Below are 16077 nucleotides of genomic sequence, written 5' to 3'. Positions count from 1 at the left end.
AGGCACAGAAAATCTTTTTTGTGTTGGTCCAAATCTTAACAGTGGTTTAATATTAGAGAAATTAAATATATCACCGAAGAAAGGCATAAGGTAACTTACCGCAATTTGTCTTTTGTCTGTTTCTCCTCTTTTATGATGAAGATCTGAGTGCAGCAGTTAAGATTAATAAATCTGATACTATTAAATACCACGATAGAATCTGAACTATTTTCCAGTTTTGATTTAGAAAATACACAATATTAAACACTTCCTTCATTTATAGAAATGAACTGTTCTAATATCATGTATGTAGATGAAAGGATACAAGTCAAGTATTCCAAAATGGTAACATCCCATATGTAGTCATAGTAGGAGTCCATAGCATCATGACTGAAAAATTGAATTGTTACTTCCTCTTTCTTAAGCAGAAAAATTTTAACTTCATTTTATTTTAAAAATCATTCATACCTGTTTTGTTCCTGCAGTGATTTAAAAGCTGTTTTGTAGTCAATTTCTCTGAGGAACTGACATAAAATTGCCACCTACATAAACAAAGACAGATTTGAAAATGGTTTCATGTAACTAGTGTCAACAATGATTCTCCTGGTTTTGAAGGGGTAATTTTTAATAATTCTTATATCAAGAATATATTATTTAAGAGGACTTGCAGATCATGCTGAGTGGATCAGCTCCTATTTACAGATTTGCTCCAATTTTAATTACGAAAGACTTTACACAAGTGTCCATCTGCCCAATATTTTCTTCATCAGTGACCTAACTCATAAATTTTTAGAGCTTTATTTGAGTAAGAAGCTGGCAAAAAGCCTGGTCAGAAAATTGAAGGGAATGAAAAGCTGCCAAAAAAAAGTGTCATGACATTCAAGGACATAGAGAACATGCAATTCAACCTTTCACAGCTGGCCAGTACAGAAGCTCATTTTGGCAAAATTTACACTGCCAGTCTGCTTAACGTAGAAAGCAGATCCATTTCAATCAGGTTTGTAGGTCATAATGCTGATCTCTCTAAAAAATATTTTTAATTTTTTTTAACTAATGTAATTCACATATCATAATATTCACCCTTTTAGAGTGCACAATTCAAGGATGTTTAGTTTACTCAGAAAGTTGTACAACCATCTCCACTATCTAATTCCAAAACATTTTCATCCTCTTCCCACCCCCCACAAAAACTGTACACATTAGCAGTTACTCTCCATTGCTTCTCCCCCCAGTCTCTGGCACTAATCTACACTCTGACTCTAGACTCTATAGAGTTGCCCATTCTGGACATTTCATGTGAACAGAATCATACAAGGCTTTTTGTATCTGGCTTTTTCCACTCAACAAAATACTTCCAAGATTCATCTTGTAGCATGCATCAGTACCTCATTCCTTTTTTATGGCTGAATAATATTGCATTGTAGGGATATACCAAATTTTGTTTATCCATTCATCAGCTAATGAACATTTGGGTTGTTTCCACTATTTGGCTATTATGAATAATGATGTATGAACATTCATGGACAAACTTTTCTATGGACATGTTTCAATTTTCTTGGTTATATACCTAGGAGGAACTGCTGAGTCATATGGTAATTCTATGTTTAACTTTTTGAGAAGCTGCCAAACTGTTTTCCAAAGAGGTTGCCCCATTTTATATAGGGTTCCAATTTCTCCACATCTTCAACACTTTTTACTGTCTGCCTTTCAATTACAGCCATCCTAGTGAGTATGAAGTAGTATCTGATTGTGGTGTTGATTTGCATTTCCCTAATGACTAACGTACACATCTTCTCAAATATAAGAAAATGTACATGAGAATGCTTCTTCTCCAATTAGAAGATTCAAAGACCAATGTTTTCTAATTCATACTTTCATTATAGTTAAAATTCTATAAACTATTAAGAAAAATCTAAAGACTATGCCAAATTCTTAAACCATAAATTTAAGCAACTATGATATGGAAAATAAAAGCTACTTCCCAGTTCAATGCTTTATCTTTATTATAAATTCTAATATACGTGAAAATAAACCAACATCATAATATTATCTAACCTGTGTGTGGCAATTCAGCAAAGAACAGCACTTTATCATTCGTTTTATAACCTACAAAAACAAAATTCTGATTATTTTCAAAAACTAGTTAACATCAGTTGTGAGAAATGTACCACTCTGATGTGGGATGTCAATAATGGGGAAGGTTGTACGTGTGTAGGGGGACAGGATGTATGAGAACTCTGTATTTTTCACTCAATTTTGCTGTGAATCTAAAAGTATTCTAAAAAATAAAATTTCTTTAAAAAAACTAGTTACTAAAAACTTTACAATCTTATTTCAAAAGTCATTTATTATAAGCATTGAAAAAAAGCAATTTATTAAATTGTGATATTGGTGGCCTAAACCAGAGGAAAGTGCAATGTATATCAAAAGGAAATGAACAAAATTTGAGATTTTGGAGGTAGATTCAACATCCCTTGAAGGCTGACTGAATGCTGCTGAGAGGGTAAGTAAAGAAAAGAGGATGACACTCAGAATCTGAGCTTGGTCAACTCAAATGGTTAAACAAAAGGAGTTTGGTATTTTGGTGGGGGTATTTTTGTGTGTGTGCATGTTGGGGAAGGTCATCAGGAGGAGAGAGTGGTAAAGTAAGACGCTGATAGCAGTTTTAGAGAGGATGAGTTAGAGGTGTTTTTGGGAAATCAAGCAGCAATGATCTCCAGGCACTGGAAATACGGAAAACAATCTGGTCCAGAGCAACCCATTTGGGAGTTACCATGACATACATGGAAATGAATAAATTCACCCAAAAAAGGAGCCCAAGAAGAACAACATTTAAAGATAGACAAGAAGAAAGCAAGCCCACAGAAACAACTTACCTGGTCTGTATAAACATCAGGGGGCACAGTCTTATTAAAGAAATCTGAACACACAGCTCCAGCCTGGAGGTAATAGTGAAGAGCTGCTGAATACTGATTTGTTGCTAAAGTAGAAAACAGAAATAAAGAATTACCTGTCATTAGATGTAACAGTTGGAAAAACAGACAGGGGCTCCTTTGTGAAGAGTCAGGAATTACTTCAGGACTCCACAAAAGCATATTAAAACCACAGATCTAGGTATAACACTTAAGCAGAACAACACTGACAAAAAGTGACTCTCTATATTTTTTTAACCACTTTAAAGAAGTAATATAATAGATTTTTTTGTCTTCTAAAACTGGTTAGTCAAAAATTTAGCTCATATGTCCTGTCAAACTTACTGGTGCAGAATTAAGTATTTAGAGGTATTTAATTTCCAAATGCCCATACTAAAAATGTATGTTTATTTTCTGACATAGTTTAAAATCAGTAATTATAACCTGAATATAGATATTAAGATCTTGATGATAAATTCTTTTGGGGCTGGGGTGAAAATGAGCATTAGAATAGGCAATTGTTAGCTTCAAAAATAATCCAGGAGAGAGCAGGATGTTGTAGGTGAGTGTACAGATGAAATGAGACTGGCTACAAGCTGATTACTGTTAAAGCTGGGTGGCAGACAGATGTGATTCATTACACTATTCTCTCTACTCTCATATTTTGAAGTTTCTCTTTAAAAAAAATCAACTCCTAATCCAAATAGGCAATGAAGAAGTGAAACTCTGTTTGCAGACGACATGATTTCATATATAGAAAACCCTAAAGAAGTCATCAGAAAACTAATAGAAATAACAACTACAGTAAAGTTGCAGGCCACAAAATCAATTTACAAAATCAGTTGCATTTCTTTACTCTAATAATGAGCTAACAGAAAGAGAATTTAAGAATACAATCCAACTTACAATTGCAACAAAAAGAAGAAAATATCTAGGAATAAATTTAACCAAGGTGATGAAAGACCTATGCAATGAAAACTATAAGACATCGCTGAAAGAAATCAATGATGACATAAAAAAATAGAAAGATATTCCATGCACATAAGTTGGAAGAATAACTATAGCTAAAATGTCCATACTACCTAAAGTAATCCACAGATTCAGTTCAGTGCAATCCCAATCTGAATGCCAATGACATTCTTCACAGAAACAAAAATAAGAGTCCTAACACTCATGAGGCAACAAAAGACTCCCAGAGGCTAAAGCAATCCTGAAAAAAAGGAACAAAGCTGGAGGCATCACAATCCCTGACTTCAAAATATACTACAAAGCTCCAGTAATCAATACAGCATGGTACTGGTACAAAAACAGGCACATAGATCAATGGAACAGAATTGAAAGCCCAGAAATAAAACCACACATCTATGGACAGCTAATCTTTGACAAAGGAGCCAAGAACACACAATGGAGAAAGGAAACCCTCTTCAACAAATGGTGCTGGGACAACTGGACAGCCACATGCAAAAGAAAGACAATTATCTTTCACCATACACAAAAATTAACTGACAATGGATTAAACAGTTGAACGTAAGACATGAAACCATAAAACTCCTAGAAGAAAATATATGCAGTACATTCTTTGACATCGGTCTTAGAAGGATCTTTTTGAATACCATGAGTACTCGGACAAGGGAAACAAAAGAAAAAATAAACGAGTGGGACTTCATCAGACTAAGGAGCTTCTGCAAGACAAAGGAAACCAGGATCAAAACGAAAAGACAATTTACCAACTGGGAGAAAATATTTACAAATCATATATCCAACAAGGGGTAATTCTCCAAAAAATACACAGAACTCACACAACTAAACAACAAAAGAACAAATAACGTGATCAAAAAATGGACAGAGGATATGAACAGACATTTTTCCAAAGAAGATATACAGATGGCCGACAGGCACATGAAAAGATGTTCAACATCACTAATTATGAGGGAAACACAAATCAAAACTACCCTAAGACATCACCTTACACCCATTAGAATGGCTATTATCCCCAAGACAAAAAATAAATGTTGGAGAAGTTGTGGAGAAAAGGGAGCCGTCATACACTGCTGGTAGGATTGAAAATTGTTGCAGTCTCTATGGAAAACAGTATGGAGATTTCTAAAAATTAAAAATAGAAATACCATGTGACCCAGCTATCCCACTACTGGGTATTTATCCAAAGAACTTGAAATCAACAATACAAAGAGACCTGAGAACCCCTATGTTCACTGCAGCATTATTCACAACAGCCAAGACATGGAAGCAACCCAAGTGCCTGAGGACTGATGAATGGATAAAGAAGATGTGGTGAATATACACAACGGAATACTACTCAGCCATAAAAAAATGACAAAATACTCCCATTCGCAACAACAAGGATGGACCTTGAAGGTATTATGTCAAGCGAAATAAGCCAGACATAGAAAGACAACCACTATATGATTTCTCTCACATGCAGAAGATAAACACATGGACAAAGAGAACAGTTTAGTGGTTACCAGAGAGGAAGGGAGTTGGAGGGTGGGCACAGGGAGTGAAGGGGCACATTTATATGGTGACTGACAAATAATGTACAACTGAAATTTCACAATGTTATCGAAGTAATACTATTCAGCCTTAAAAGGGAAAGAAATTCTGACACATACTACAACATGGATAAACCTTCAGTGAAACAGCCAATCAGAAAAAGACAAATACTGTCTAATTGTACTTATATGAGGTACCAGGAGTAGTCAGATTCATAGAGAAAGTAGAATGGTTGTTGCAAGGGGCTGGAGGAGGAAATGGGGAGCTGTTGTTTAATGGGTACAGAGTTTGAGTTTTACAAGATAAGAATTTTGGAGACTGGATGCACAACAATGTAAATATGCTTCACACCACTGAACTGTATACTTAAAAATAGTTAAGATGAGGAGTGACATCAGCGACATGGCAGAGTGAGCTCACCCAGGACTCTCTCCCCTCCAAAATACAACCAAAAGCACCAACTGCATTCCAACCAAAAAGAAAAAATCCTAATAACAGAAATTGTGAGAGACACACAGCAGCCAAACAATGGAGGGCAGAGGCTGCAGCTTCCCTTGGAGGAGCTGGAATGGGGTTAGGAGAGAACTTTGCTGCCTCCCCTAGAGACTGGGGATCACTACCGTGGGTGACGAAAGGTGTGTGGGGGGGGGGGGGCCGTGCATCTGCAGGATTGTCCAGGTCTCCCACAGACCAGTGCAGCAGAAACCCTCTAACTGGGGAAAGCCTTCGCCTGGGGGAACCCCATCCAAGCCAGGGGCCCCGGAAACCAGAGAGGGAGGGCTGATCGGAATCCAGGTCGGCAGGCAAGAGAAAGTGCCCGTTCTCCCCCAACCCATGCTCTGTGCTGCGCGCTGCAATCACAGCTGAAGTCACAGGGCTCAGAACGCGTGGCTCTCGACCCCCATCTAGCGGCGACAGGCTGTAACTGCAACCAAAAAATAGCATCATGCAAAAACCGCTCCTCCACCATTCAGCAATTTATAAAAGCTCCAGATCAGAAGGAAAACAATTAAAACACAGAATTATGTCCTGAGGACTTGGAAATAGGTAAGCTAAGTGACAATGAATTCAGGGTAGCTATCATCAAAAAACTCAATGAAGGAAAGGGAAATAGAGAGAAACAAGTCAACAAGATCTGGAGTTACTTCACAAGAGATTGAAACTATAAAGAAGAATCAATCAGAAATACTAGAGATGCAAAGTACAATGGATCAGATAAAACAGAATATGGATTCCCTGAATGCCCATGTAGACACCAGAGAGGAGTAAATTAGCATATTCGAAGACAGACAGGCTGAACGGCTCCAGACAGACCAAGAAAGAGAACTAAGAATTTAAAAAACCGAAGAAAATCTCTGAGAACTAGCTGACGCAATGAAAAAGTGCAACTTAAGAATTATCGGAATTCCTGAGGGCGACGAAAGGAAAAATGGAACAGAAAGCATGCTTAACGAAATAACAGAAGAGAACTTCCCAAATCTAGGGATTGAGAGAGAAATGTGTGTGGAGGAAGCTTTCAGATCTCCTAGATCTGTCAATGTAAAAAGACCTACAGCAAGGCATATAGTAGTAAAAATGGCAAAAATGAATGACAAAGAAAGAATACTCAGGTCAGAAAGGCGGAAGAAAATAACCTACAAAGGAACCCCTATCAGACTTTCAGGGGATTTCTCTATAGAAACCTTACAAGCTAGGAGAGATGGGAATGATGTATACAAAACTTTAAAGGATAAAAATCTTCAGCCAAGAATACTATATCCAGCAAAAATATCCTTCAGATATGAGGGAGAAATTAAATCTTTTCCAGACAAACAAAAGCTAAGGGACTCTGTGGCCACAAGACCTCCACTACAAGAAATCCTCAAGGAGGTTCTCACACCTGAGAAAAGGAAAAAAGGTAGAAAGGGGTCACAAAACACAGAGTATGGAGACAAATAGATAGAATAGGATAGCAAATATTCGACTATAGCATGAGGATAAAGGGAAGTAAATCACCAAAGCAAAGACAATCTTATCACTCTAACCACAAACTCACAACACAAGTTGGAATAAGAGATGAAAATAATAACTTAGGAGGGGAGGAGGAAAGGGACTGAATCAGTGTAGGCTAAGGAAGTAAGAGACCACCAGAAAATGGACTATGTTATACACGAGATTTTGAATACAAACTTCAGGGTAGCCACTAAACTAAAAAACAGAACAGAGACACAAAACATAAATAAGGAAAAATCTAAGATACCCAGCATAATAAAATGCAGAAGTCAATGGGTAGGCTAAAACACACAGGATGAGAAACAAAGGAAACGCAGGAAAACCAGAAAACAAGCGACAGAATGACAGCATTAAGCCCTCATGCGTCAATAATCACCCTCAATGTAAACGGACTGAACTCTCCAATAAAAAGACACACAGTGGCAAAATGGATTAAAGAACAAGATCCAACAATTTGTGGCCTCCAGGAAACACCCCTCAGCTCCAAGGACAAACGCAGGCTCAGAGCAAAGGGGTGGAAGACAATACTCCAAACTAATAGCAAACAAAAGAAAGCAGGTGTCACAATACTTATATCAGACAAAACAGACTTCAAGATAAGGCAGGTAAAGAGAGACATAGAGGGCCAATATATAATGATGAAAGGGAAACTTCATCAAGAAGAAATAACGCTTATAAATATCTATGGACCCAACACAGGAGCACCAAAGTTCATAAAGCAACTGTTAACAAACCTAAAGGAAGATATCAAAAATAACAGAATAATAGGAGGGGATCTCAACACCCCACTGACATCAAGGGACAGATCATCCAAACAGAAAATCAACAAGGCAACAGTGGAGCTAAACAAAAAGCTAAAATAGTTGGACTTCATAGACATATATAGAACACTCCATCCAAACACAGCAGAATACACATTCTTCTCAAGTGCACATGGAACATTCTCAAGGATAGACGATATGTTGGGAAACAAGGCAAGCCTCTACAAATTTCAAAAAATTGAAATAGTAACAAGCATCTTCTCTGATCATAATGCTATAAAGCTAGAAATCAATTACAAGAAAAAAGTTGAGAAAGGCACAAGGATGTGGAGACTAAACAATATGCTATTGAACAACCAATGCATGATTGAAGAAATTAAAGAAGAAATCAAAAAATACCTGGAGACAAATGAAAATGATAACATGCCATACCAACTCATATGGGATGCAGCAAAAGCTGTATTAAGAGGAAAATTCATCGCAATACCAGCACATCTTAACAAGAAAACTCCCAAATAAGCAATGTTAAACTACAACTAACAGAATTAGAGATAGAAGAACAAAGCCCAAAGTCAGCAGAAGGAAAGAAATAATAAAAATCAGAGCAGAAATAAATGCCATTGAAACAAAAAAGGCAGTAGAAAGGATCAATGAAACAAAGGGCTGGTTCTTTGAGAAGATAAATAAAACTGACAAACCCCTAGCCAGACTTACTAAGAAAAAAAGAGGGAAAGCTCAAATAAACAAAATCAGAAATGAAAGAGGAGAAATAACAACAGACTCTGCAGAAATACAATGGATTATAAGAGAATACTACGAAAAACTATATGTAGGCAAAATAGATAACCTAGAGGAAATGGATAAATTCTTGGACTCCTATAATCTCCCAAAGCTTAATCAAGAAGAAGCAGACAATTTGAACAGACCAATCACAAGGAAAGAGATTGAAACAGCAATCAAAAGCATCCCAAAGAGTAAAACCCCAGGACCAGATGGCTTTCCTGGGGAATTCTACCAAACTTTCAGGGAGGATTTAATACCTATCCTTTCCAAGCTATTCCAAAAAATTAGGGATGGAACACTTCCTAACACATTCTATGAGGCCACCATCACACTGATACCAAAGCCTGACAAAGACAGCACGAAAAAAAAAACTACAGGCCAATATTGCTGATGAACACAGATGCAAAAATTCTTAACAAAATTTTAGCAACCCAAATTCAGCAATTCATCAAAAGGATCATACATCATGATCAAGTGGGATTCATACCAGGGACACAGGGATGGTTCAACATCCACAAATCAATCAATCTGATCAACCACATCAACAAACTGAGGAATAGAAACCACATGATCATCTCAATAGATGCAGAGAAAGAATTTATGATAAAAACTCTGAACAAAATGGGCATAGAAGGGAACTACCTCAACATAATAAAGGCCGTATATGACAAGCCCACAGCCAACATCATACTCAACAGGCAAAGTTGAGTGCCATCCCCCTGAAAACAGGAACAAGACAAGGATGCCCTCTATCACCACTCTTATTTAACATGGTACTGGAGGTTTCAGCCAGAGCAATTAGGCAAAAAAAAGGAATAAAAGGAATCCAAATAGGGAGGGAAGAAGTGAAATTCTCGCTGTTTAAAGATGACATGATCTTATATATAGAAAACCCCAAAGAATCCATTGGAAAACTTTTAGAAATAATCAACAACTACAGCAAAGTCACAGGGTATAAAATCAATTTACATAAATCAGCAGCATTTTTACACTCTAATAACAAACTAACAGAAAAAGAACTCAAAGAAAAAGAACAATACCATTCACAATCCCAACAAAAAGAATAAAATACCTCAGGATGAATTTAACTAAGGAAGTGAAAGACCTATACAATGAAATTACAAGGCTTTTCTGAAAGAAATGGATGACGACATAAAGAGATGGAAAGACATCCCATGCACATGAATTAGAAGAATAAACAGTTAAAATGTCCATTCTACCTAAAGAAATCTACAGATTCAACACCATCCCAATCAGAATCCCAATGACATTCTTTACAGAAATAGAACAAAGAATCCTAAAATTCATATGGGGCAACAAAAGACCCCGAATTGCTAAAGCAATCCTGAGAAAAAAGAACAAAACGGGAGGCATCACAATCCCTGACTTCAAAACATACTACAAAGCTACAGTAATCAACACAGCATGGTACTGGTACAAAAACAGGTGCACATATCAATGGAACAGAATTGAAAGCCCAGAAATAAAACCACACATCTATGGACAGCTAATCTTCGACCAAGGAGCTGAGGACATACAATGGAGAAAAGAAAGTCTTTTCAACAAATGGTGCTAGGAAAACTGGACAGCCACATGCAAAAGAATGAAAATTGACCATTGTTCTTCACCATTCACCAAAATAAACTCAAAATGGATCACAGACCTAAAGATTAGACCTGAAACCATAAGGCTTCTAGCGGAAAACGTAGGTAGTACACTCTTTGACACCAGTATTAAAAGGATCTTTTCAGACACTATGTCTTCTCAGACAAGGGAAACAATAAAAAGAATAAACAAATGGGACTTCATCAGACTAAAGAGCTTCTTCAAGGCAAAGGAAAACAGGATTGAAACAAAAAAAACAACCCACTAACTGGGAAAAAATATTTGCAAGTCATACATCCAACAAAGGCTTAATATCCATAATATATAAAGAACTCACACAACTCAACAATGAAAAATCAAACAACCCAATCAAAAAATGGGCAGGAGACATGAACCAACATTTCTCCGAAGAAGATATACAGATGGCCAATAGGCACATGAAAAGATGCTCATCATCACTGATCATCAGGAAAATGCGAATCAAAACTACACTAAGATATCACCTTACACCCATTAGAATGACAAAAGTAACTAAAACTAACAGCAACAAATGTTGGAGAGGTTGTGGAGAAAAAGGAACCCTCATACACTGCTGGTGGGAATGCAAACTGGTGCAGCCACTACGGAAAACAGTATGGAGATTTCTCAAAAAATTAAAAATAGAACTAGCATATGATCCAGCTATCCCACTACTGGGTATCTATCCACAGAGCTTGAAGTCAGCAATTCCAAAAGTCCCATGCACCCCTATGTTCACTGCAGCATTATTTACAATAGCCAAGATGTGGAAACAAACTAAGTGCCCATTAACTGATGATTGGATAAAGAAGATGTGGTATATATACACAATGGAATACTACTCAGCCATAAAAAAGAACAAAATCGTCCCATTTGCAACAACATGGATGGACTTTGAGGGAATTATGTTACGTGAAATAAGCCAGATAGAGAAGGACAATCTCTCTATGACTCCACTCAAATGAAGAATTTTAAATGTAGACAAAGAGAACAGATTAGTGGCTACCAGGGGAAAGATGGGGTCGGGGGTGGGCACAAAGGGTGAAGCGGTGCACTTACAACACAACTGACAAACAATAATGTACAAGTGAAATTTCAAAGGATTGTAACCTATCATTAACTCAATAAAAATTAAATTAAAAAAACAAAAGGTTAAGATGGGGGGGCCGGGCTGTGGCCAAGTGGTTAAAGTCGTGTACTCTGCTTCAGCTGCCCAGGGTTTTGCTGGTCTGGATCCTGGGCACGGACATGGCACCTCTCCTCAGGCCATGCTGAGGCTGTGTCCCATACAGCACAACCAGAGACATCACAACTAGGATATACAACTATGTGCTAGGGGGCTTTGGGGAGAAGATGAAGATGAAAAAAAAGTGGCAACAGATGTTTGCTCAGGTGCCAATCTTGAAAAAACAAAATGGTTAAGATGGCAAATTTTATGTTATATGTATTTTACCATAATTAAAAATAAAAATTATAAATAAAATTTGAAAAAGAGAATCACTTGAAAAAAAAAAATCAACTCCTAAAAAAACTGATCCTGAAATGATACCAGTCAGAAATTTTATTTGACCTGTAAAGCAACAGAAATATTGGAAATCTCACATCAAGTTGGAAAATCTATCACATATAATGGGGGAGAATTAGGAATCTATTTGCAAGAACACAAATCATTATTCAGAGTGCCTAGACAGATTTTGGAACCTTTAAATAGCAATTCTGCAAACTAAACTTTAACCTTTTTTCTTAAGAATGTTTTACCAACTTATTAGATGAACATTCACTATTTTTAGAAAACAAAAAGGTAGTCAACAGAAAATTAAAAGCATCTACACAGAAAAAGCTCTACACAGAAAAATTATGTATATAACAATTATAGTCTTACTCTCAATTTTATCTAGGAAGAATTTAGATAATGTCAAAAACAAGACCGAAGTTTAATAAAGTATTGTAATACAATGTGTAATGTATTTATTTTCACTTCTAAAAGTGCTACAAAACAAAAGACGAAGGAGCCAGGTTTCTCACTCACCAAAATAACTATCTGCCTGGATGAGCAGCCAGGAGTGGTTGCCTGGATTTATAGCAAGGGCATACCGGACCAGCTCTTTCACCGTGATCGCCACAGCTTCAAAGTCCACTGACTGGAGGCTACAGGGAAGACAACCAGAAGTCATCTCTATTTCAACAGTCAACCGCAAATGCCATACACACATTTATTAAAGACAAAACCAAAAAGACTTAGCCAAAATTTTGGTGACCATAAATATAATGCTAAACATTACTAGGAGTAAATATATGAAAACTATCAAAATAATGAAGTCTGAAAAAAAAAAAAAGACAACGAAGTATGAGAAAGTGTGATAAGCTAACTTTCTGTAAGGGGTTAAAAACAATTTCATTTTTGTTTCCTTTTTTTTCCCAAAATGCCAAAGAAGCTGGACTATTCTAAAAAAAAAACTTTAAATATTTTACAATACAAAACACATACCAGTGGTAGGATAAAACCCTATCTCTGCTTTTTATGCACCATTTACAAGCAACAAAATTAGAGAGACAGACTCACAAAATTTCCCCAAATGATCTTTTAATTGTGTTATCTAGAAGAAGCGACAAAAATCAAGGGCTCAAACACTAACAATACTGCTGTGTGGCCTGAAATCCACCTTGTGGCTTCTTGTAAGAGTAACCGACTCCCCTGGATTAGAAGCCCGCTGGCCCTCACAGCGCTGGGGGCTAGCTGTGCCAGGTGTACCACTTCAGTGCTTTGGTAGCAATAAAGAATCACACAAAGGGTAGGGAGCATGGCCATCTGCTCTGAGGCTGGTTAAACTTGGAAGTCTTAAGACACAGAATTAGAAGATGGAACTGTAAGGATCCAAGCCAGGCCAGAACCCAAGAAACACAGCTGATAGCACCTACCTCCCGGCAGCAGTAAGGCACAGTGGGAGAGAACACAGGCTTTGGATTCAGACACACAAGAGATTCAAGTCCTGGCTCTACCATTTACTAGGTAAACTTTTGACAAAGTACTTCTGTTGCCCTGAGGGGTTGGAGTAACTCATTTCTGCTCCCAGTATAGCAGGAGAGGAACTGTGGTATTAGCAGCAAATACCCAATTACTTATTTACAACTACATGAGTTAAACTGGTTTATGATTATACTTTATAGAAATTTACAAAATGATACTAAGTCTAAAAATTCTATCTACATATCAAACAAATCAATTTTAAATAGTAATACTCAAACCATGCCATTCTCACGCTATTTTTGGACTCAGTAAAGACTCTTGCTCAAGAGAAATACTTTATGTGGTCAAACATTTAGTCACATTTTATTTTCTCTGGGTCAATTTACATTAATTTTATCATGAAGATAACAGATAAGCCTAAAATGTGCTTATTCTAAACATCTAGCTTAGAAAATGTATTAACTTATTTAATCCTCACAATTTGGAGGTAGGTACTATTTTCCTATATCCATTTTACAGATGAGGACACTGGCACAGAAAGCAACTTACCCAAGGCCATTAGACTGATAACTAGAGAGGCTGGGACTGAAACCGTAGGAGTCTGGCTCAGAGCCTCTACAGTAAACCATTCTCTCGCCTCATTTATAATCACACACTGAAAATCAATCATTAGTTTACAGGAAACTTAGACCCAAAAAGTAACACCCAAGAGGTGTTACAACCATCAATTAAAAAGGCAAAATGATCCCTACCTGATTCTTGGCCTGCTATGTAATATACCAAATGTTCTATAACAATCCGCAGTTAGAGTGCTGTGGAGCGTGCAAATTTGCTTCATGAAGCACAGTGCTCCGCTGGGAAACAAGCCTCAGTCAGTGGAGGGAAGGGTCACTCACCCACTTTTGACCCTCCAAATCCTTATCTGAGATAAAAAACTCCTTCCAATCTCGAAGATTAAGATGGAAGCAGATTACCCTCATTCTATTGCCTGCTTACCCACCTACTAAAATCTTTTCTTCTTCCAAGATGCCACTAAGAGCAACAAGGGCTAGATCTGCCCTTCAGGCACAAAATAAGACTACAGACTGGGGGGTGAGGGAGGGAAGGAAAAGTAACTTTTGTAAGGAAACAAATGAACTCGTGTCTGTAAAGTTGCTATGTGTGGGAAGAGAAAAATATAAAGAGTTTCTGCTTCTAGAAAAAAGAACATTTTCTTCTCCTCTAAAAAACTTCTCCCATCATCTTATTGTGATTCTCAGGTGACGAAAGTAAGAGGGAAAATTTCTTAAAGTAATTTTTTTTAAGATTGGTCAGGAGCTAACATCTGTTGCCAATTTTTTTTTTCCTTCTTCTCCCCAAAGCCCCCCCCAAGTACATAGTTGTATATCCTGGTTGTAGGTCCTTTTACTTCTGTTATGTGGGATGCCACCTCAGCATGGCTTGATGAGTGGTGCTAAGGCCATGCCCAGGATCCGAACCAGCAAAAGCTCAGGCCACCGACGCAGAGCACGCAAACTTAACCACTTGGCCATGGGGCCTGCCCCTAAAGAACTTCTTAAGGCAGCTAAAAGGGGTTGGGAGCCTCTGATAAGCACAGTGTTAGAAGGGATCTACAAAGAATTATTTAAAAAAAAACAAATAATTTTCAAATAGATACTTGTAAAAGAGATAAGACGCTGGAAACCTGATAGAAAGTCATTCTTTCATTAGCCTCAATTTTCTAATTCTATCCACTGACAAGTCATCAGGACTATGCAGCGGTCTGTTCTACCTAAGGCTAGTACACCTCAGCTCTTAGAGCTACGCTTTAGCCTTAATTTTTAGGAAGATACTTACTGTAATAGAGAAACACAAATTTCGCTGTAGAATCCCAACAGATTGTATACAGCCTTTTAATCAAATTATTCAAGGTTAACTCTATCAGTCAGGATGGTTTATAAATACATAAATAATTTAGTAAAATATAAGTTATAATACTTCTTACTTGGGAATGGAGGATGGCCAAATAGAAATGTGTTCAGCTGTAATATCATTCACAATGTCCTCCTTAAAAAAAAAAAAAAAAGTGATTTAAAAGGAATTTCTTTTAAAGACTTTTTAAAAATGAAATTATGAAATACTGACCCGAACATTGTGAAGTTTCACAAAGAGTGACAAAATAATAGTCAAAACCAATGGTTCCTATGAGAAAGAAAACATGGAATCCTTAAATATTATATATATTTTAATATTTCTCCCATAGACCTCGGGGATATCAAGTATTTTCTTTCAAAAGAGTCTTACCCTTTTGAAATTTACCATCTACTTTAGTTTAGAATATACTAAACAACAACTTTATTTTTAATCTCATGAAAGAAATCACAGCACACAATTTACACAAAAACTACCACATTTTGGTGTCTAGTATGGTGCTCAAGTCCTCACATGACTTTTGAAATTGAGTTAATAGATCTCTCTCCAACTAGTAATTCCAGCTACCTCTAAAAAATTGACTTACTATTCCTTAATATTTAAAGGATAGAGTCTAGGTTATGTCTAGTAAATAAAT

The 16077-nt window shown here is 36.9% G+C and overlaps 1 protein-coding gene across 5 annotated transcripts in view; it reads right to left on the bottom strand.

The window, feature by feature from the left end:
- Nucleotides 1–16077, bottom strand: part of INTS8 (integrator complex subunit 8) — a 66980-nt gene that overhangs the window by 7295 nt on the left and 43608 nt on the right. For all 5 annotated transcript variants that reach the window (XM_014841682.3, XM_070480916.1, XM_070480917.1 and 2 more), the window contains 8 exons: nt 15654–15710; nt 15514–15575; nt 12591–12709; nt 2856–2959; nt 2035–2085; nt 448–521; nt 305–369; nt 100–143 (listed from right to left, as the gene is read on the bottom strand). In XM_014841682.3, coding sequence (XP_014697168.2) covers nt 100–143; nt 305–369; nt 448–521; nt 2035–2085; nt 2856–2959; nt 12591–12709; nt 15514–15575; nt 15654–15710 — 576 coding nt within the window. The remainder of the gene's footprint in view (nt 1–99; nt 144–304; nt 370–447; nt 522–2034; nt 2086–2855; nt 2960–12590; nt 12710–15513; nt 15576–15653; nt 15711–16077) is intronic.

Source organism: Equus asinus, chromosome 12, assembly GCF_041296235.1.
Source record: "Equus asinus isolate D_3611 breed Donkey chromosome 12, EquAss-T2T_v2, whole genome shotgun sequence".
NCBI classification, from domain to species: domain Eukaryota; kingdom Metazoa; phylum Chordata; class Mammalia; order Perissodactyla; family Equidae; genus Equus; species Equus asinus.
This window is presented reverse-complemented; position numbering and strand designations above follow the sequence as displayed.